The sequence below is a fragment of the Artemia sp. Qi Xiang Cuo genome, chromosome 8 (genome assembly GCF_049724085.1).
Source record: "Artemia sp. Qi Xiang Cuo chromosome 8, ASM4972408v1, whole genome shotgun sequence".
Taxonomy (NCBI): Eukaryota; Metazoa; Arthropoda; class Branchiopoda; order Anostraca; family Artemiidae; genus Artemia; species Artemia sp. Qi Xiang Cuo.
Window position 1 is genome coordinate 43,013,434 of NC_142801.1, and position 20,976 is coordinate 43,034,409.

At 37.3% G+C, this 20,976-nt stretch overlaps 1 protein-coding gene across 3 annotated transcripts in view; it reads right to left on the reverse strand.

Moving 5' to 3' along the window:
- Snx6 (sorting nexin 6) overlaps nucleotides 1-20,976 on the reverse strand; it is a 103,490-nt gene that overhangs the window by 32,923 nt on the left and 49,591 nt on the right. For all 3 annotated transcript variants that reach the window (XM_089093459.1, XM_089093458.1, XM_089093460.1), the window contains exons 5-8: nucleotides 16,965-17,086; nucleotides 12,147-12,270; nucleotides 3,704-3,908; nucleotides 1,691-1,806 (exon numbers count right to left, since the gene is read on the reverse strand). In XM_089093459.1, the coding sequence (XP_088949585.1) occupies nucleotides 1,691-1,806; nucleotides 3,704-3,908; nucleotides 12,147-12,270; nucleotides 16,965-17,086 (567 nt within the window). The remainder of the gene's footprint in view (nucleotides 1-1,690; nucleotides 1,807-3,703; nucleotides 3,909-12,146; nucleotides 12,271-16,964; nucleotides 17,087-20,976) is intronic.

Consider the following 20,976-nt stretch of genomic DNA (forward strand, 5'->3'; position numbering starts at 1 on the left):
GTACGTTACTAACTGTTTCTGATTGGTATTCAAGGAATTTACTAGCTCTTAATAAAAAAAATGCCAATATATGTTATTTTCGCGAACTGGATCAGTAGTGTCAGATACCTTCTCTCTTTTCTTGAATGGCCTTGAATTAAGACGGGTAGATCAGTTCAAGTATCTTGGGATTATTTTAGATGAAAATTTGTCGTTTCATAAATATGTAAAAACGGTGTCGTTAAAAATTTACCGAAATATTGGCATGCTAACTCGTCTTCGTCACTTCTTTCCTAAAGCTATTCTAAAATCTATTTATTATTCTTTTGTCCACCCATATTTTCTCTATTGCATTTCGGTTTGGGCATCTACCTTTCCGTCTGTTTTCAAATCTCTTCAAATACTTCAGAATAAAGCAATGAGGATTCTTTTTAATATTGATTGCAGAACTTCAGTTAGACACCTATATGGGACTTCAGGAATTTTCTCTTTGGACCAACTTCATTTAATTTCTATCTCTAGTATTTGTCACGATTATCAATATACTCGTAGTAATTTACCTGTACATTTCTCCGGTATTTTCTCAACTAATTCTCAATTTCATAATTGTCCTACTACGCATCGTTCAGACTTTTCGTGCGAAATTCGCCCGACATCGAGAGCGGGATTCAGCATCCGTCACACTGGCCCAAAAATCTGGAACTCAATTCCAGCATCAGTTCGGGAATGCAGCAACAAGCGAAATTTTCTAAGGCTGATGGAGAAATATTTTGTTACATGCTAAGCATTTTGTTCACTAGGGTTTTGTTTTTCATTGTTGTAAAATTTAGTTAGAAAATGGCTGTGTATTTTCGTTGGCAATATTTTCAGCGCTAAAGTATGCCACCAGGCATGTGCGCTGTTTTGTGACATTTATTTATGTACGTGTTATAAATAAAAATATTCTACTCTACTCTTCTACTCTTTATCAACCCCTTAGTTATAGCTATTTTCCTTTTTACTATTTTGAACAAAATAGCTATCTCAAAATTTTGATCGGATGCATTTGAGAAAAAAGGGCACGGGGGGGGGGGGGGGCTGGTTATCCTCCCATCACTTTTGACTCTTAAAAAGGGGATTAGAAATTTCGATTACTCTTAAAAAGTAAACTCAAACTTTTAATATCAAATCAAATGAGAATCTTCCAAAGTTTATGCGACCACGCCTTCTATAAAGACCTTATATATTAACAATAGGCAACTTGCATAGCCCTGATGCCCCTTGCCGCAGGGGCTGTGGGGTTTTTGCAACACCAGGTGCATAGTTATTTGACCTTTGGACTATTTTGAACAAAATGGCCATGTCCACATTTTGATTGGATGCATTTGGGAATATAGAGCATGGGGGAGGCTGGTTGCTACCCTGCTCTGATCACTTTTGAGTCTTAAAAGGGCGGTGAAATTTTGTATTTCCAATCGACTAAGCCCCTTCGAAGTTTATGCGACCACATCTTCCATATAAAGTTCCTCTGGAAAAAAACAAACAAAACATAATACATTGAAGCCTATGGCTCTTTGCTATGGGCAATGCCATAGCGTTTCCTGTAAACAGAAAAAATTCGACACCTATTCTGGGAAATATTTGTTTGTTAAATTACCAGTCCGCATAAATGTCTGTACACTATCATAAGTTGAAGCGCTTTTTTTCAATTTTAGTAAAGTGGAGAGCTTACCCTTGATTTTTCTAAATAGTCAATAAGTTTTTGAAAGCATTCTTCTAAAGGAGAGACATCCATCGCACTTAGCTGAGCTAATTGTGAAGCCACTTTCAACATAGAATCTGCTACATCTGAAAACAAGTTAAACATTTACTGTAAGAGGACAGACAAAAAAAATATGAAGGAGATTGAGGGCAGAAGAAATGGAGAGAGACAGGAAAGCGAAGAGGGGAGATTAACAAAACTAGTGAAGCAAAGAAGGAAACATTTTCGACATGGTCTCTGTATGTATCTCTGTAAGTTTATATAAGACTTCTAGCATTGTTAAACACAATTTGAGCAATTTTGGACGCTTTGTCTAGCACTGCTGACTGTATTCGTTCTTTGTATCTTTTTTTCAACTTTCTTTTTTGTTTTTTCGGTTTTTCTTTAGAAAATTTCTGTTAAACACGACACACATAAATGTTTAAATAATGGAAATTCAAAAATTATTTTTTTTTCCGAACAAAAATAAAAAAAAATGAACAGTATTTTTGTAGTTTTTCGCAACAATTAACAATAAACAGAGACAAACTTTAGACTGTTGGAGCACACATCACTGTTTTATTTTGAAGTTTAAAACAACACTACTAAATTTATTCCCGTAACAGTTTTTTCATTTGTATTCGAGCTCGTTCATAATCCTACCAATTTTCCTACTTAATATGTGGAAACCTTAAGAACAAAATCAACAAATAGGATGTATAGGACTAAATATCAAGTCAAGATTTTTTAAGTACCAAGAATAGTGCCAATGAGAATAAATTTTTTTAAATCAGTTACGAGGAAACTTACACAAACATCCATATCTAAAAAAATTATAAGAAATCAGGAATTCAATTTTAAATAAAAAAAGATCTTTATATACAGCTATGCAATTTTGGTGACACTTAAAACCACCAATTTACATCACCAATTTTTGCCGGTACACTAAATTAAGTTATATAGAAAAAAAACAAAATATGGATTTAAAAATGTTTTGACTATTTAGCTCTCCTCTGAAGGTGGGAATCATTAGTCTGAAATATTACAGACGAAGAGAATAGGCAAATTTAAGGAATTAGTTTTGCTTACTTGTTTTTACAGTTCAACGTGGCAACACTGAAAAAAATACGAGACAGCCCAAAAGACTTCATAATTTTGAAATAACCAAAGAAAAATCTTAAAAAGATGAAGTATTTAGGACTGAAAACGCTTAAGATAAGTCAAGGAGGACGGAGGGGAAGGGGAATTTCCTATTTTGATGTCCTTGATACTCTAAGAATATATCCTTTTTTACTGTTTTACGGAAAAGCAATAATGTTGTAACTTTTGGATGTACAATAACACTTTTAACTCTGCGGGGCGGGACGAGTCCCTGGATTCTTCTCATAAGGACGCCTACTAGAAGAGATTGCCTTATCTCAATCAAATCTGGTAGGAACAGCTAGTATACTCGTTCCGCCATCTAAGGAGAAAAATGGCAGCGCGTGCCTTTTTGTTGTAACAGCTCAGGAAAAATGTATTAGTTCTCAACCGAGCCTAATAGGAAGTAAGAGATGGCTGTGCCTCCTGGAGGCCAAGACACAGTTCGACCTTTGCTGAAGGGTTCATATTTTTGTCATTAGGATATCTACTAAAAGAGATTCTTGGATCTGAACAAAAGCTGGTGGGAGGTCTTGTCTTTATCTTTTCGAGACTGTGAGCTGACCCAAACTCTTATGACCTTACTCAAGGATCACGATCAATCTTGATCGGACGGATATTAGAGCTATTTTCTTAATTATGCCTCTGGGTGTCTGGACCTGATCCAGCCAAAATTCTTGCCATGAGAATATCTACTGGAGCAGGTTACACACACACACATAGGATATTCCAAACAGACAGGCTTTCTAATCTAAAATTACATTCACTGAAATTCATCTTAGAGGAAACAAAAACGCTTCCTTAATAGAAATTAAAAGACTACAAATACTTTGTACTAAACATAGGTGGGAAATTGATTTTAACCTTTATGTGCCCTTGTCATTTTGTCTGCTTTATAAGTAGCATCTTTCAAATGCTCATGAAAAGCCACCAGAAAATGTTTTTCTTTTTCAAAGAAATCGTTAGTATCTTTCTGAGTGGTCGAAAGAAGTATCTCATCAGTTGACTTGGTAAATGATTTCCAAAAATCTTCTATCTTCTCCTTTCTGTTTTTTCCTCTCACCGATAGCTGAAAAAGAAAAAGAAATAACTACATTTCTTACTGCAGATTAAAAAGACTCTTCCAAAAATTGCTTCTTTTAAACCCCAGAGATCGTAACTGATATTTCCAAAAGCTTAAAAAAAAACAAAAAAAAAAACAAAAGACATTCTTAGTTCCAACCCTTTGTTTGAACACAGTAATATTAGGCATCAATCACATCCTCCCTGGGATGTTAGCAAATCTTGCACGTACAAATTTCAGTCAATGAACGTATGATTGATTTTCAAAAAAAAAAAAAAAAAAAAAAAAAAAAAAAGTGTCAGTTATGCCTTAAGTAAAATTGCGATGAAGGCATGAAATTTGACCCTGCATCGCACAGGAAGTTTATTTCTATTCAAAGGTAGTCTGCTCAAGGAAGAGGGATACCGGTAGGAAAATAGCTTCCAATACCCCAGAGTATATCTTAATGCTTTGTAACTTATTTTGGAGACTTTGGCTACACAGTCTGTTAAGTTTTAAATATGAAAAATAATCCGAATAACAATTGATTTGATAAAATTTCGGTAAGAATTAAATGGGGACCTTAAATGTGTCAAAAGTTTATGGTTAATAGCTAACGAGTGCTTAGTTAAAAATAAAACGGAATCTTGAGCGGATTGTTAAGAAAAGCACTGTCTATTCAATCTGCCCGGAAGTAAAATAATAATAAAAAAAAAATATTTTCACTATAGAACCACAATATAAAGAGGAATAGGTTAAAAGTATGTCCAGCAAACGTATATAAACTAAATATATATTTGAAAACAAAGAATATTTAGATGGTTAAGGGAATTCAACTCCTAGACCAGGTGAGGGAGAAAAGAAGCCAAATCAGCCTGAAAATAAATGCAGAGAAAACAAAATGCACACCTACCAACGACTCACCCTCGAGCAGCACATGTGGAGAGCAACATATAGAGAAGTTCATCTATTTCAAATACCTTGGGAGCACAATTGACAAAACTGGATCGACCATAAAAGAATTACTCACAAGAATTGGTCAAACTAATAAAGCTTTCAATAGACTATTGGAAGTTTGGCGGTCCCAAAGCTCCTCTCCACAGCTGAAACTGTGACTTTTCAGTAGCAATGTTATACCAGTTCTACTCTACACAGCCGAGACCTGGCACCTGAACCAGGAACAAGAGAGAAGAATATTCACTTTCAAAATCTTCCGTATAAGAAGAATCCTCAACTTCCCCTGACAGCAGAGGATAACTAATCAATCCATTCGCGACAAGACAGGCCAGCCTCTTGTGACAGATGTCATAAGAGATCGCAGATGGAGATACCTTGGCTATGTGCTACGCATGGACGGTCTTCGGCTACTCAATTCAGCATGCCACTGGCAACAAACAGGTTGATGACGCAGAGGCATACCCAGAAACACTCAACAATGAACGTACCAGACAAATCTACGCAATCTGCACACGTCAATCCAGCATTTGTGGGAGAATATACTGGTAGCAGCAAACCAACGGGAAGATTGGCAGCTTCTTCTCGATGCCCTGGGTGCATCAGGAGGTAGAGTCGGATCTAAGGTAAGATAAAGGAATATACACAGTTATAATCCTCAGTCTGGTTACAGTTCTATTTGTATTTTATGTGCACTTGGTTTTGCTATGCTTGCCGAATGTGAAACTCTTGGTTATGATTGGGCATGTCTTTATTGTAAAGAATGTTATGTGACAAGATAAGAATAAGATAAGAATTATTTATCATGAAATACACTTACAACACTACACTTTCCTATTCCCAAAGACTCATTGGCCTGTAAAGAAGGGGGAAAACAAACCTGTCACTAACTCAAGAAAAAAAAAACAATACTCACTTACACAGAGAAGAGCCGAAACAAAAAATACAAATAAAATAAAAACTATATAACACAAAACTAAATAGATTGGATAGATTAAATTAATCAAGTAGATTAATTAGACTCCAATAAAATAATAACATAGAAAAAAATGAATAAATAGATAAAATAGCTTCTAAGAACCCGGATTCTTTTTTTTTTTTAACAACCTGAAAGTGTGGCACCTTCAAGCTGATTCAGCCAACTTATTCCATACAAAATGACTCGCCATTAAAAGACTGAAATCTGAACTTACACAAAAATTAAAAGGAGTTTGATTATAATTATTTTATATTGCAGATGATAATTATTTTGATCAGCGGTAAAAGAGGGCGGAACAAATAGGGGCTGGGGAGGTCACCATGAAGCTGAGAAAAAATTAAATTTGCACACGAATGAATGTACAGTGATTCGAGACCGAATAAAGGGATAACTCCTGAGCAATCAGTTTACTGAATGAGGTCTAAGGTTATTGTAAACCTTAGAAAGTGGTTTCATAGGCAGCGCAATCGCGCTGCCTAAGTAAAGAGGGATGTTGGCACAATGTAGTATTATATTATTTTTTTTTCTTACATACCAGGGCACTTCGTATCGAAGGAGTTGTGGTAGAAACTTGGAAAAGGGCTCATTCGATTGGAAATTGGAACGGCTAGTGCCCTTTTTAGTAGTCGAAAGTGATATGAGCGCAACTAACACCCCTTCCACGCCCACCATTTCCCCAAACACATCCAATCAAAATTTTGAGATAAATAGTTTGTTCAGTGTAGTTGATTTCCAGATAGAAACTACATTTTTGAGGAGGACACTCCTCCACAGCCCTCAGGGCAAGGGTTTTAAGTTATGCCCTGGGGGCAAATAAGAACAATGTTGGCACAATGTATTATTTTTTTTTCCTTTAGAACAGGGCACTTTGTATCGAAAAAGTTGTCGTAGAAACTTCGAAAAGGGCTCATTCAATTGCATATTGGAGTGGCTTGTGCCCTTTTTAATAGTCGAAAGTGATTGGAAGGCAACTAACATCCCTTCCACGCCCACTATTTCCCCAAACACAGCCAATCAAAATTTAGAGATGGCCCTTTTGTTCAGCGGAGTTGATTTCCAGATAGAAATTATGTGTTTAAGGAGGACACTTCCCCCAAAACCATCAGTGCAAGGGTTGTAAGTTATGCCCTGGTGCTTATAAGGTTTTTATAGAACGCGTTGTCGTAGAAAGTTCGAAAAAAGGCTAATTCGATTGGAAATTCAAAGGGCTAGTGCTCTTTTTAATAGTTGAAATTGCTTGGAGGGCAGCTAACTCTCCTCTCACGCCCCCCATTTCCCCAAACACATACAATCAAAATTTGAGATTACTGGTTAGTTCAACGTAGTTGAAACTTCTGGAAATTAGGTCTTTGAGGATGACACCCCCCCTAAATCTTCAGGGCAAGGATTGTAAGTTATGTCCTGGGTATAAGGTTTTTATAGAAAGCGTTGCCGTAGAAACTTCAAAAGGGGCTCATTTGATTGGAAATTGAAATGGCTAGTGCCCTTTTTAAAAGTCGAAAGTGATTGAAAGGCAAATAACACCCCTTCCACACCCACCATTTCTCCAAACATATCCTATCAAAATTTTGAGATAGCCATTTTGTTGAACGCAGTTGAAAGTTCTGGAAATTATACATTTGAGCAGGACACCCCCCCACAGTCTTCAGGGCAAGGGTTATAAGTTATGCCCTGGGGCCATATAAGGTTTTCCTTGAAAGCTTTGTCGTAGAAACTTGAAAAAGGGCTCATTCGATTGGAAATTCAAAGGGCTAGTGCCATTTTTAATAGTTGAAAGTGATTGGAGGGCAACCAACCCCCCTCTCACGCCCACCATTTATCCAAACGCATGCAATCAAAATTTTGGGATAGCCATTTTTTTCAACGTAGTTGAAAGTTTTAGAAATTAGGTCTTTAAGGATGACAACCCCCCCCCCCTTAGAGCCCCCAGGGCAAGTTATTCCCTGGGGGCATAGAAGGTTTTTATAGAAGGCTTTGTCGTAGAAACTTCAAAAAATGCTCATTCGATTGGGAATTCAAAGGGCTAGTGTCCTTTTTAATAGTCGAAAGTGATTGGAAGGCAACTAACACCCCGTCCACGCCCAACATTTCCCCAAACATATCCAATCAAAACTTTGATATAGCCATTTTGTTCAACGTAGTTGTAAGTTCTGGAAATTATACCTTTGAGCAGGACACTCCCCCTAGAGTCTTCAGGGCTAGGGTTATATGATATGCCCTGGGGGCATATAAGGTTTTCATTGAAAGCTTTGTCGTAGAAACCTGAAAAAGGGCTCATTTGATTGGAAATTCAAAGGGCTAGCGCCATTTTTAATAGTCGAAAATGATTGGAGGGCCACTAACCCCCCTCTTACACCGACCATTTATCCAATCATGTCTAATAAAAATTTTAGATAGCCCTCCTGTTAAATGTATGTGAAAGTACTGGAAAGTAAGTCTTTGAGGATGGCAACCCCCCCCCCCCCCAAATTCCTCAGGGCAAGGGTTGTAAGTTATGTCCTGGGGGCATATAAAGTTTTTATAGATAGCGTTGCCGTAGAAACTTCAAAAAGGGCCCATTCGATTGAAAATTGAAAGGGCTAGTGCCCTTTTTAATAGTCGAAAGTGATTGGAAGGCAACTAACCCCCTTTCCACGCCCACCATTTCCCCAAACACACCCAATCAAAATTTTGAGAAAGCCATTTTGTTCAACGTAGTTGAAAGTTCTGGATATTATACCTTTGAGCAGGATTCTCCCCCCACAGTCTTCAGCGCAAGGGTTATAAGTTATGCCCTGGGGCATAGAAGGTTTTTATTGAAAGCTTTGTCGTAGAAGATTGAAAAAGGGTGCGTTCGATTGTAAATTCAAAAGGGCTAGTGCCCTTTTTAATAGTCGAAAGTGATTGGAATGCAACTAATACCCCTTCCACGCCCACCATTTCCCCAAACACATCCAATCAAAAGTTTGAGATAGCCATTTTGTTCAACGAAGTTGAAAGTTCTGGAAATTATACCTTTGAGCAGGACACTCCCCCCACATTCTTCAGGGCAAGGGTTATAAGTTATGCCCTGGGGGCATATACGGTTTTCATTGAAAGCTTTGTCGTAGAAACTTGAAAAAGGGCTCATTCGATTGGAAATTCAAAGGGCTAGCGCCATTTTTAATAGTCGAAAATGATTGGAGAGCAACTAACCCCCCTCTCACGCCCACCATTTATCCAAACACATCTAATCAAAATTTTGAGATAGCCATTTTGTTCAACGTAGTTGAAAGTTCTGAAATTTAGGTCTTTGAGGATGGCAACCCCTCTCCCAAATTCCTCAGGGCAAGGGTTGTAAGTTATGTCCTGGGGGCATATAAGGTTTTTATAGAAAGCGTTGCCGTAGAAACTTCAAAAAGGGCCCATTCGATTGGAAATTGAAATGGCTAGTGCCCTTTTTTATAGTCAAAAGTGATTAGAAAGCAAATAATACCCTTTCCACACCGACCATTTCCTCAAACACATCCAATCAAAATTTTGAGATAGCCATTTTGTTCAACGTAGTTGAAAGTTCTGGATATTATACCTTTGAGCAGGATTCTCCCCCCACAGTCTTCAGCGCACGGGTTATAAGTTATGCCCTGGGGCATAGAAGGTTTTTATTGAAAGCTTTGTCGTAAAAGATTGAAAAAGGGTGCGTTCGATTGTAAATTCTAAAGGGATAGTGTCCTTTTTAATAGTCGAAAGTGATTGGAAGGCAACTAACATCCCGTCCACACCCACCATTTCCCCAAACAGATCCAATCAAAACTTTGAGATAGCCATTTTGTTCAACGTAGTTGAAAGTTCTGGAAATTACTTATGTGAGCAGGACAATCCCCCCAAAGACTTCCGGACGAGGGTTATAATTTAGGCTCTGGGGGTATATAAGGTTTTCATTGAAAGATTTGTCGTAGAAACTTGAAAAATAGCTCGTTCGATTTGAAACTCGAATAGCTCGTGCCATTTTTAATATTTGAAAGTGATTGGAGGGCAACTAACCCCCCTCTCACGCCCACCATTTATCCAAACACATCCAATCAAAATTTTGAGATAGCCATTTTGTTCAACGTAGTTGAAACTTCCGGAAATTGGGTCTTTGAGGATGGAAACCCCCCCCCCCCCACCCATTCCTCAGGGCAAGGGTTGTAAGTTATGTCCTGGGAGCATATAAGGTTTTTATAGAAAGCGTTGCCGTAGAAACTTCAAAAAGGGCCCATTCGATTGGAACTTGGAATGGCAAGTGCCCTTTTAATAACCAAAAGTGATTGGAAGGCAAGTAACGCCCGTTCCACACCCACCCTTTTCCCCAACTCATCAAATCAAAATTTTGAGATAGCCATTTTGTTCAACGTAGTTGAAAGTACTGGAAATTATACCCTTGAGCAAGATTCTCCCCCCACAGTCTTCAGGGCAAGGGTTATAAGTTATGCCCTTGGGGCATATAAGGTTTTCATTGAAAGCTTTGTCGTAGAAACTTGAAAAAGGGCTCATTCGTAGGAAATTCAAAGGGCTAGTGCCATTTTTAATAGTTGAAAAAAATTGGAGGCCAACTTACTCCCCTCTCACACCCACCATTTATCCAAACACAGGCAATCAAAATTTTGAGATTTTGTTCAAGCCATTTTTTTCAACGTAGTTGTAAGTTCTGGAAATTAGGTCTTTGAGGATGACAACCCCTCCCCCTCAGAGCCCTCAGGGCAAGGGTTAAAAGTTATGCCCTGGGGGCATAGAAGGTTTTTATTGAAAGCTTTGTCGTGAAAATTTGAAAAAAGGGTGCGTTCGATTGGAAATTCAAAGGGATAGTGCCCTTTTTAATAGTCGAAAGTGATTGGAAGGCAACTAACACCCCTTCCACGCCCCCCATTTCCCCAAACACACCCATAAACTTGAGTGAGTGGCACATAATACACAACTAGCAAAATTCCTTCCCCCTACGGAAATTAAAAAACAAAACTCAAATAAAATTCTCAAATTTAGAAAGCGTCATTTTCCACAGAGGTGGGGGTGGGGGGTATTTTCCATAGAGGGGGGGGAGTATTTTCCACAGGGGGGTATTTTCTGGGGGGTAAACGTCTAGAACCACTTTTTATAATAGGAGACATATTGGTATCTGATAATAGGAGGGTTATTAACCTACTTTTAGTATCATGCAAACTATTGGCTTCGGTTACATTGCACAGATTCAGAAATGTACTTGATTTATACCTACGAGAAGCATACCATGGGTTCAGAATTGGTCGACTGTGCTCCAATTTGATATTTGTACTGAGAATGCTAGCCGAGGCAATCAAAAGATTGAAATGACAAGCTGTATTTTCTCTTTGTTGGCTTTTTATCACTCGTACTTTCTCCATTTATTTTCGTTACAATAATTTACTATATATAGAGACACAGATCAGAATACGACGTAAAAGTAAGCAGTAAGCAGCTTTCTGAATTAGACTACGCCGATAACGTAGTCTTGTAAGAAGAATTTAAACAGAGGTTGTAGCAGCTACTTGATGTAATTATACAAACTTCCAAGAACGTTGGAATGGCCACTAATGTAGATAAGTCAAAGAGCATGATCTTCACAAGTTCACCGCTTGTTCTGCATTGCAAGAATAAGAACCATGAGCAGGCTAAGGAGTCAAAGTATCTGAGTAACTGAATTGATAACGATAGCAAAATAATGATCAAGATAAAACGCAGAACTGGCAGTTATCTAGAACCTTCAATGGAATAAAGCTAATTTGGAGGAGCAATAATTATAATTGAAGTTACATATCTTAAATAATAACGTACTCTCCAAGCTCCTCAACGCCAGTGAGTGCTGAAAAATGAACCAGCAGCACGAAAAGAGGATCCTCTAAATCGAAAAGATTTGCCCGAGAAGAATTCTAGATATAAGCAGGGAATAAAGAGTAAGCAATAGTGAGATTCGTGGTACAACGAGCCAGCCTGTTATTACTGCTGTTCTAAGTAAGAATAGTTGGATATATTTGGGACATGTCCTTCGTATGCAACAAAGCTGTCTTCCTCGAACAGCTTACGATTAGATACCAGATCACCTAAGAAAATGACGCTGTCCAAAAACACCTATGACCAAAAACACTTACGACCGAGATCTAATGACGTCCCTTATACCTGACTCGGAAGACTTGAACCACTTAGGCACAGCTTCGGGACGAGTGGAGACGATTTGTTGACCCTCAATGCGACATCAATGGCCCAAGAGGATTTAAGGTCTATAACAGATTATATTAGGAATTATTTTCATACCTTTGAAATCTAATAGCTTTTTATTTTGTTTCAAAAGAGAAGAGAGAGAAAAAAAAAGGATTACTTACATCTTGTTCATATTCTAAGAAAACATGCAAGTTGTGATCATTCTTGAACACCGGATGAGAAACGAGACGCTGCAGAAACATTTCATGAACTGCCACTGTTTTCTTGAAGGTGGCTAAATATTCCCTAAAAGAAATATATTTTTTGAAATGTGTCAAAAGTAAGGCCGTATCCAGGGGAGGGGAGGTTAGGGGGTTTGAACACGCTCCCAGAAATGTTTTTCCGACTCGTAAAAACGCAACAAAATGAATGTAAACAAATTTTTTATGCCTTTTTTAGTTTTTTTTTGTGTTGTCTTAAAAAGGGCACTATAAATTCCAATTTCAAATCAAATGAGCCCCATCTAAAGTTTATACGACCACCCATTCCACTGTTTTCTTGAAGGTGGCTAAATATTCCCTAATTGAAATATATTTTTTGAAATGTGTCAAAAGTAAGGCAGTATCCAGGGGAGGGGAGGTTAGGGGGTTTGAACACGCTCCCAGAAATGTTTTTCCGACTCGTAAAAACGCAACAAAAATGAATGTAAACAAATTTTTTATGCCTTTTTTTAGTTTTTTTTTGTGTTTTTTTTGTTGTCTTAAAAAGGGCACTATAAATTCCAATTTCAAATCAAATGAGCCCCATCTGAAGTTTATACGACCACCCATTCCACTGTTTTCTTGAAGGTGGCTAAATATTCCCTAAAAGAAATATATTTTTTGAAATGTGTCAAAAGTAAGGCAGTATCCAGGGGAGGGGAGGTTAGGGGGTTTGAACACGCTCCCAGAAATGTTTTTCCGACTCGTAAAAACGCAACAAAAATGAATGTAAACAAATTTTTTATGCCTTTTTTTAGTTTTTTTTTGTGTAACCCCCCCCCCCCAAAAAAAAATCCTTTTGTAACCCAATATACTAATAATATTCATATACTAATATTTATTCCTTAAAGTCTTAACAATTTTTGATTTATTAAAGTTAAAAAAGTGAAAACATCTAAAATCTATTTTGTTCCCAGTAAAGTGCAATTATGTTCTGGTCTTCAGAAGGCAAGGGGGGTTATCAGCCCTACTCATGGTTATTTCTGCTCGTTTTGAATTTGACTCGATTATTTATAGTAATTTCTGTTCATTCACTTATTTATTTTTGGCGATTTGTGTTAGTTTTACATTTGGAAGATTGTTTGACTTTATTTCTGCTCATCTTTGGTTTAATAGAGCTCTTTACTTTTCTTTAAAAACAAAAGTTAATTAATTTTCAAGAACAAAACCGTTCACCTAAACTTGAAAACAGTAGGAAAAATAAAAAGCCAAACTTTTTTTCTACTGGAAAAAAAGCAATAGTATTGTCTTTCCCTTCCAAGAAACTGTTTTACGCTCTGAAAGGCCATTTTGTCGTGCGGCTATTTTTGACGTCAGTGGTTTAAAAAAGCCACAAAACAGTTATAAAAGAAAAATTAAAGATATATTAGTAAGAAAATTTATTAAATTTTGTAGTAAAACAAAACCACAACAGTTTTCTCGCAAAGACTTAAAAATTTACCCAATACAGTCGGAAATGTCGATCTTTATTTGTATATATTAATACGAAGGTGTAAAACCCAATGGCAAGCTCGGTTGGCTCAGATGGTTGAGCACTAAACTCCTAGTAAATGCATCATGAGGTTCAAGCCCAACGTTATTTTTTTTTTCCGTCGGTAAAAAGTAAAAAATCGAGAATATACTCTTTTTTTGCTAAATTTGCATTTATAGAGTAAAATCCCCGGGGAGAAAAAGGGAGTAGGGCAGTGAAAACAACCTCGAATTTTGCATTGGAAGGAAAAGACCGGTAAAGCCATTTTCTTCGATCCTTAAAAAAGAGTAAGTATTTCCGAGCCTGTCTTCCAACAGGATTCGTAGCTAGTCAATAATAATTTGGAGCAGATATAAAGTCATGCGACTCAAACTTAAAAAACGAACAGATATTGCTATAAATAAATAAAAGAAACAAAAATGAAAAGAAATTAAATTTGATAATCAAGTCAAACTGAAAACGAACGGAATTACGCAAATGAGAGCAGGGTTACCTTAAACCTTCTAGAGCCTAGTGTTAATAATTCTTTACTGAAATGAAAATGTGCTTGTGAAACAAGCACATTTTCTTTTTTAGTGATACTCCGTCTTTTGTACCTTTTTTTGACGGGTAATAAATAAATAAATAAATATGTATTTTGCATTTTTAAAAAGACTCAACCCCAAAAAGAGGACATAAACAATACTTATAAAGGTTACAGGAAAGGAAGATAAAAAAAAAAATTTTTTAGAATAAACCCATTTGCGGACTTTCTATTTAATTTTACTATTTTAAAAAGACACATTTTTTTAACATTTCCTTTTGAGAAAAAGGGAAATGTCTCCCATATACTACTTTCCCGGCCACTTCATATGGAAAGGGTGTTCGTAAAACTTTGGAGGGGGCTCAAAAGATTTAAAACTGAATAATACTAGTACATTTTTTACGGACCCTAAGCTACTCGTCGGCAGCCAGCCTTCCCGAGCCCTTCTTACCCCGGCCGCCCCCCGTGGTGTGTAATCAAAATTTGGAGATTACAACATTGCCCAAAGAAGGCGAAAGGTCTAGTAAGTATGCTTCCAAGGTCGGCGTGTCGATCCCCGTAGTCCCGGGGGCAGTGGGTCTAAATTATATAGATTGCTTATTGCTCAGAGATAGTCATGGTTGCCCGCTTAGGGGCCACCTATTAAAGGACGAATTAGTAAAAAAGGTGGGTATGTTTAGCCTTGGCTTTCCGATGGGCTTGTAACTATTAAGAATCATTCCCCTGGACAAGATTTCCCAGAGTTCCCCTGGATACACTCCTTAAACCACTCATATATTTGAATACGTCAGACAACGTTAAGTGTATCGAGTTTTCAAAATATCGAATTTGCAATATCTCAGGGAAGGTTAAGGGGTTGGAGATGAAACGTTTTTGGAACAGAGAGCATATAGATGACAACCCTTAAACTGTTTTTTGGGACGGGGAAGATAAGAGTGGAGTGTAGAGCAATTTTGTCTGAATGAGTTATTTTTCACTCAAACTGTCAGTGGCAATGCTGGTGGAATAAATGACGTCACAATATGAGGCCACTTTTAAAAGCCACAAAGGTATTTATCAAAAGCTTTTGGATAAATTTTTCTTTACTTTCGTATAGCTTATTCATTTAAACTTTTGGGTACCCAGTTGCCTTGCCACATTAAACAGTAAGCTGAACAAAAAATGTGGTTCCATCCCCCTTTCTAGGGCTATAATGGGGGAAAGGATGAGATGGCTAGGACAAATTCTGTGGATGAAGGATGACTGATTGCCAACGATTGCCCTGGTCAGCTAACCGTCTAAGGCCAAACGAAAAGCAGGTCGTAACCAGATGGAGTGGGAGGATGTCGTAAGGAAAGGTTTAAGGGAAATGGAAACTTCTTGGGTTAATGTGAAGAGGGAGGCTTTGCACAGATTAGGAAGGAGGAGAAGTGTACGTAGCTGTGTTGGCCTCAGGCAGCTGAGTGCTGCAGTGAGTTAGTAGTAGTAATAGTATTTAAACTCAGTTCTCAAATACCTGTTGTGCAATGACGCCGCCAGTTAAACGTGAGTCTTTCGATAAATGTTTATGAATATCGTTTCCAAAGCGTATCTGGAATAGAAACTGCGGGATTAGAGTATGAGTTATCTTAAGGCGATATTCACCTCCGAGGTTTGCTTTCCTCCAGCAGCGAGAATATCACTGCAATTATATCGAATTCACCTCTCCTTCCGATAGGGGCACCATGTGTCGATCTGTAACTTCAATATCTCGGTGTCTACCACGGTAACATTTTCAACACTCTGGTCTCCCTAAAAATCTTTGGCCCTGGGGCGCTTTTTTGCAGTGAAGTCAGGAGATCATACATTTTCACAGTAAAATATAAGATATGACGCGTCCCCGGCTCATCAAAATAGCGTATTTGCCGTATCTGTGGAAAGGCTCGGGGGACCAAATTGAAACTTTCAAGGAGTTTTAGGACAGGGGGTGGGAGGGAAGGAAGCTTCATATTTTGTATCCGATGGAGAGGATAAGGGGAAAAAATCGTGTCTCCATTCCGCCCAAAGGTTTTTGCACTATAAGCATCTGTAGAACTTCGAATCCATTTACGATGCAATAGTAAGGTAAACTGAAAGAAACTACATGGATTTAATTTATCGAAATAGACCAAGGTCAACCTTGAACCCATAGGGTTCTGGGGCTAGGACAGAAGACAGACACATAGCTAGTAAGAAATCACGAAGGAATGGGCTCAAGACCGTTAAGATTAAAATTCCTTTTGTGGACATGCCAAAAAAAGGCTTCGAGCCAGTCATTTGAATTGTCTTAATATTGAAGCAATTTAAAATGTTATGTAACTTCAGAAAACAATATAGCGTGAGTATAGTTATAACCAAGCTGACATTAGGCAAAGAAAGGTATCAACCAAAAAATTACCAATCAGAAACTAACCTTATATTCTGTAACTTTTACTTGGATTAAAAAAAAAAAGAAGATAAAAAACACTACCCGAAGGTCCGAAATTCCAAGAAATTTTACAATACAAGATATCCCAAAAGCAACTTTACCTAAATGGATAATTAATTCGTTCCTAAAGTCTACTACAATAAATCAGATTTCAACGAAAAAATACAACACAAGGTAACTACTCCTTTTAAAAGTATGTGGGCAAGGTATCTTACTCCTCTTAAGAAAGCATCCTTTGGGTCCCTCTCTAGGCTATAGTACCTGGAAAATAATTGCTATTGTAATAGTGATGACACTAGTCAATAAACGAGTATATCTTACGCTTCTAATTCCTGTTTCATTTTCTTAAATTCGTCAGCCGACATTGACCCTTCACCTTCTCCAAGTTTTTGAAGTTTTTCCCTGGAGCTTTCAAAATCTGGTCTAGGAGGTGCAGGTGGGATCTAAAATAACATTGATGAATACAAGCAATTAAAGAAGATAAAATTAGAAGTCATTTTAACAAAATTTCTGCGACAAAAAAATGTTGCAAAGTTATCACATGTAGGCTACACCTAACCTAAAGGTACATAAAGGAAAAAACATAAAGGGGTATTACAATACCCCATCTGATTCTTTTTACAGTCGAGTTTGATGCATCATATCATGCTTTGTAAACTCCATAAACTCAAATTTTTCATGCGAGGACAATTTTAGGAATAACCCCCTCGCGTACATATTGCCACTTACGAGCGCAGAAATACCCTGTCACGAAAAAGCGCAAAGGAGGGAGAAGAGAGGGGTCATATCCTACGGACTCAAAATGGACAGAGTTACTACTTAGCCAGTTCTTTTCCATTGCCTCATGCAACGTGGCATTTCACTAGACAGGTAAGATGGAATATTTTTTCCACGTGCTTTTATTGTTCCCTCTTTCAGCCTAATGCTGGCTCAACGGTGTGGTAGGCAGGAACGTAATTTGCTTTGGGGCAGGGGGGTAACTGTCCCTTCCAGGCCTAAGTTTGCCCCCCCCCACCTGAAATTTAATTTCTGCAAAAAATCTTGTCAAAATTAAGATAAGCATGCGTAATTCAAGGATCCAGAGAAACTGGTCAGTTTTCTTTAGTATGTCTTTGCCTTTATGGTAATATATGACTCATTTTTCATTTTCACTCGATTCGGAAAAATTGGCTCCAAATTTGCCCCGCCCCCCCCCACCCCCGGGTTTTTTCAAAGATACGCCATTGGCGGTAGGTGGATAATGCACAACCATCTAGCCTCCATGACCATACGTCCTTTTGCGCAAGATGGATGTCAGAATGTCCTTTGATCAATTCTGTCCAATTGTTTGAGTCAAATTTTTATCAAGCGATGACACTTGTTTTACGCCAGACCTCTTTTGCGTTTAGTTTTCTTTCGTCAAGATTTGAGGTGGAATTACCATAATAAAGAAGACTGATGAATTGGATAATGGATATTGTTTGACGGATCTTCTACTGAATGAGCGTCTTTGAGATATAGCTGTTAACCGTAGCTTAAACATATTTTATAACTAGTAAGTCTGAAAAACCAATGGTTATTGAATTTCTTACAGGTATTGGGAATTTTGGAATCATCTCACCCGAACAGAAAAGCTGATTCCTCAAATTGCTAAAAATGCAGGAGGACCGGGGAAACAAGAAGGGACTTACATAAGGATATCTAGAAGGGATTACATACGAGTTGAAACTATTTCTTAAACTAGTAAGCTGGAGGACATAGCTAGGGAAGCTAATATTCGATAGCTGGCAAAATACAAGGTAAGGATGGGGGAACCAAATAGTAGTCTCCACCACAACTAATACGAATTTTGATGGGGGGAGGGGGTGGAAGTAATGGACCTCGGTGACCTGACCATCGACTCAGTTTGTTAAATCCATCCATAATAATAATAATAATCAAAGCCATGAATTAATTAGCAGTGTGAAATACCACACGTTCCTTTGAATGGGTATATAAAGCAATCAGCTTTGGAAGATCTCTTTACTTATTGATTAATTTAGTTATTATTTAGTTTCAATTATTACTTGAAAAATCGCTCAAAAGAGGTGGAACCAGACTAAGAAATTTCTAGAAATATTGAAGTTATGATGCGGCCTTGAAAGGCGCTACGTTGAAAAAATTTGGATGATAGCTAGGCAGAAATGTTACCGATGACGGTTCAATTCGAGAACTCATGGCGACTACACCACAAACTTACATGGTTTGTAGGACACCATTTCTAATTTAGAGACTGTGACTTGGAACTAGATTACAGCAGTTGCCATATTTAAGCTATAGGTCGCAAGAGTGCAACCAGAAAGAAAACTCGACGAAAAAGTTCTTTAAAATCAAGGCAAAAGCAAAGAAAATGAAGCGAGAGATGTTAAAAACGCTCAGAAACTCCGTGATAAAATTGTATCAAACTTAACAAATGGTGTTCTGCATTGCTTGCTTGCAGAAGGCCCAGGCATTTTCCGCCAGGCATCACCGCCTCACCTGGCATCTGAAACATAGATATTTCGCGGGAATTTGTTTAACCGTAATCTTCCCAGACTCACGGCATTCCGTTTGAATATCACGGATGTTCCGCATTCTCTGAAAGAAAATCGTTAAAAGTTGTTCGAATTCCTATATAAGTTACCAAGCATGTGATATACTAGGACTTGGAGCATGGGTTACTAAATCTATCCCGCCCATTTTATATGTTAAAAGCCACCAATATGTAACTCCGGAGAAAATTTTTCAAGACGAGTCATCCAAGCTAACCAAGCTGCTGAGATTAAGACGTGGTTATGGAGGAGCTAAGAACACTGGACAGTAGATCCATTGTGATTAAAATAAATAATTAATCAATCAATCAGATTAAATAAATGTTCAAGGAACTGTGTGAAAAGGAAAAAAAATCACAGGGAGTAAAATTGATTCTTTAGATAGAAGTTTTTCAGTTTTTTTTCTTATTTTTATTTTCACAGTGAGATTAATTGTTTTATTGGTAATTTTTATTTGATATTAGAATGGGAGAAAAATTAATTCTGTAATTTTTTTTTTATGTCTGACTTGCGAATTGTCGTAGATTGGCGACACCTGAACATTGAAGAATGGGATGTTACCAAGTAACAGTTTTGCCCGAGGATCTCTTGAACCTGAATATGAGTGTTTGGGTGAAGATGAGAAAAAGGGAAGTTTTTTTGGCCATGGATATTTCATCGTTTCGAATCGAAATCGGGTCTCCCAGGAATTTGTTTTTGAAAATTGATTATGATTCTCAGAGAGAGAATTAAAGCACCTGAGAGTAATCCTGTCGATTTTTATAGACTAGGTAATGTATTGAGAGATGATTTTGATGACAACTATAATGCTAAGAGGATTGAGTCATCGAAGCATATATTTGCAAGCGAGTTGATTGGTGGGCAAGATATTCAAGGTAAATGTGAATTGCATTTTTTTTCCATTTTAAGAGTAGGAACTGAATAGCTCGTGTTTATCGTTCACTGAGTTAGTTTGAAATGACAAGGAAATTTCAACGTAAGGGCTGACTGATACACCGCTAAATTCTTCAAATAATTTTTTTTTTCCATTTTAAGAGTAGGGACTGAATAGCTCATGTTTATCGTTTACTGAGTTAGTTTGAAATAACAAGGAAATTTCAATGTAAGGGCTGAGTGATACACCGCTAAATTCTTCAAATAATTTTTTTTCCATTTTAAGAGTAGGGACTGAATAGCTCATGTTTATCGTTTACTGAGTTAGTTTGAAATAACAAGGAAATTTCAATGTAAGGGCTGACTGATACACCGCTAAATTCTTCAAATAATTTTTTTTTTTCATTTTAAGAGTAGGGACTGAATAGCTCATGTTTATCGTTTACTGAGTTAGTTTGAAATAACAAGGAAATTTCAATGTAAGGGCTGACTGAGACACCGCTAAATTCTTCAAATAATTTTTTTTTCCATTTTAAGAGTAGGGACTGAATAGCTCATGTTTATCGTTTACTGAGTTAATTTGAAATGACATGGAAATTTCAATGTAAGGGCTGACTGATACACCGCTAAATTCTTCAAATAATTTTTTTTTTCCAATTTAAGAGTAGGGACTGAATATCTCATGTTTATCTTTTAATGTGTTAGTTTTAAATAAAAAGTAAATTTCAATGTAAGGGCTGAGTGATACACCGCTAAATTCTTCAAATAATTTTTTTTTCCATTTTAAGAGTAGGGACTGAATAGCTCATGTTTATCGTTTACTGAGTTAGTTTGAAATAACAAGGAAATTTCAATGTAAGGGCTGACTGATACACAGCTAAATTCTTCAAATAATGTTTTTTTCCATTTTA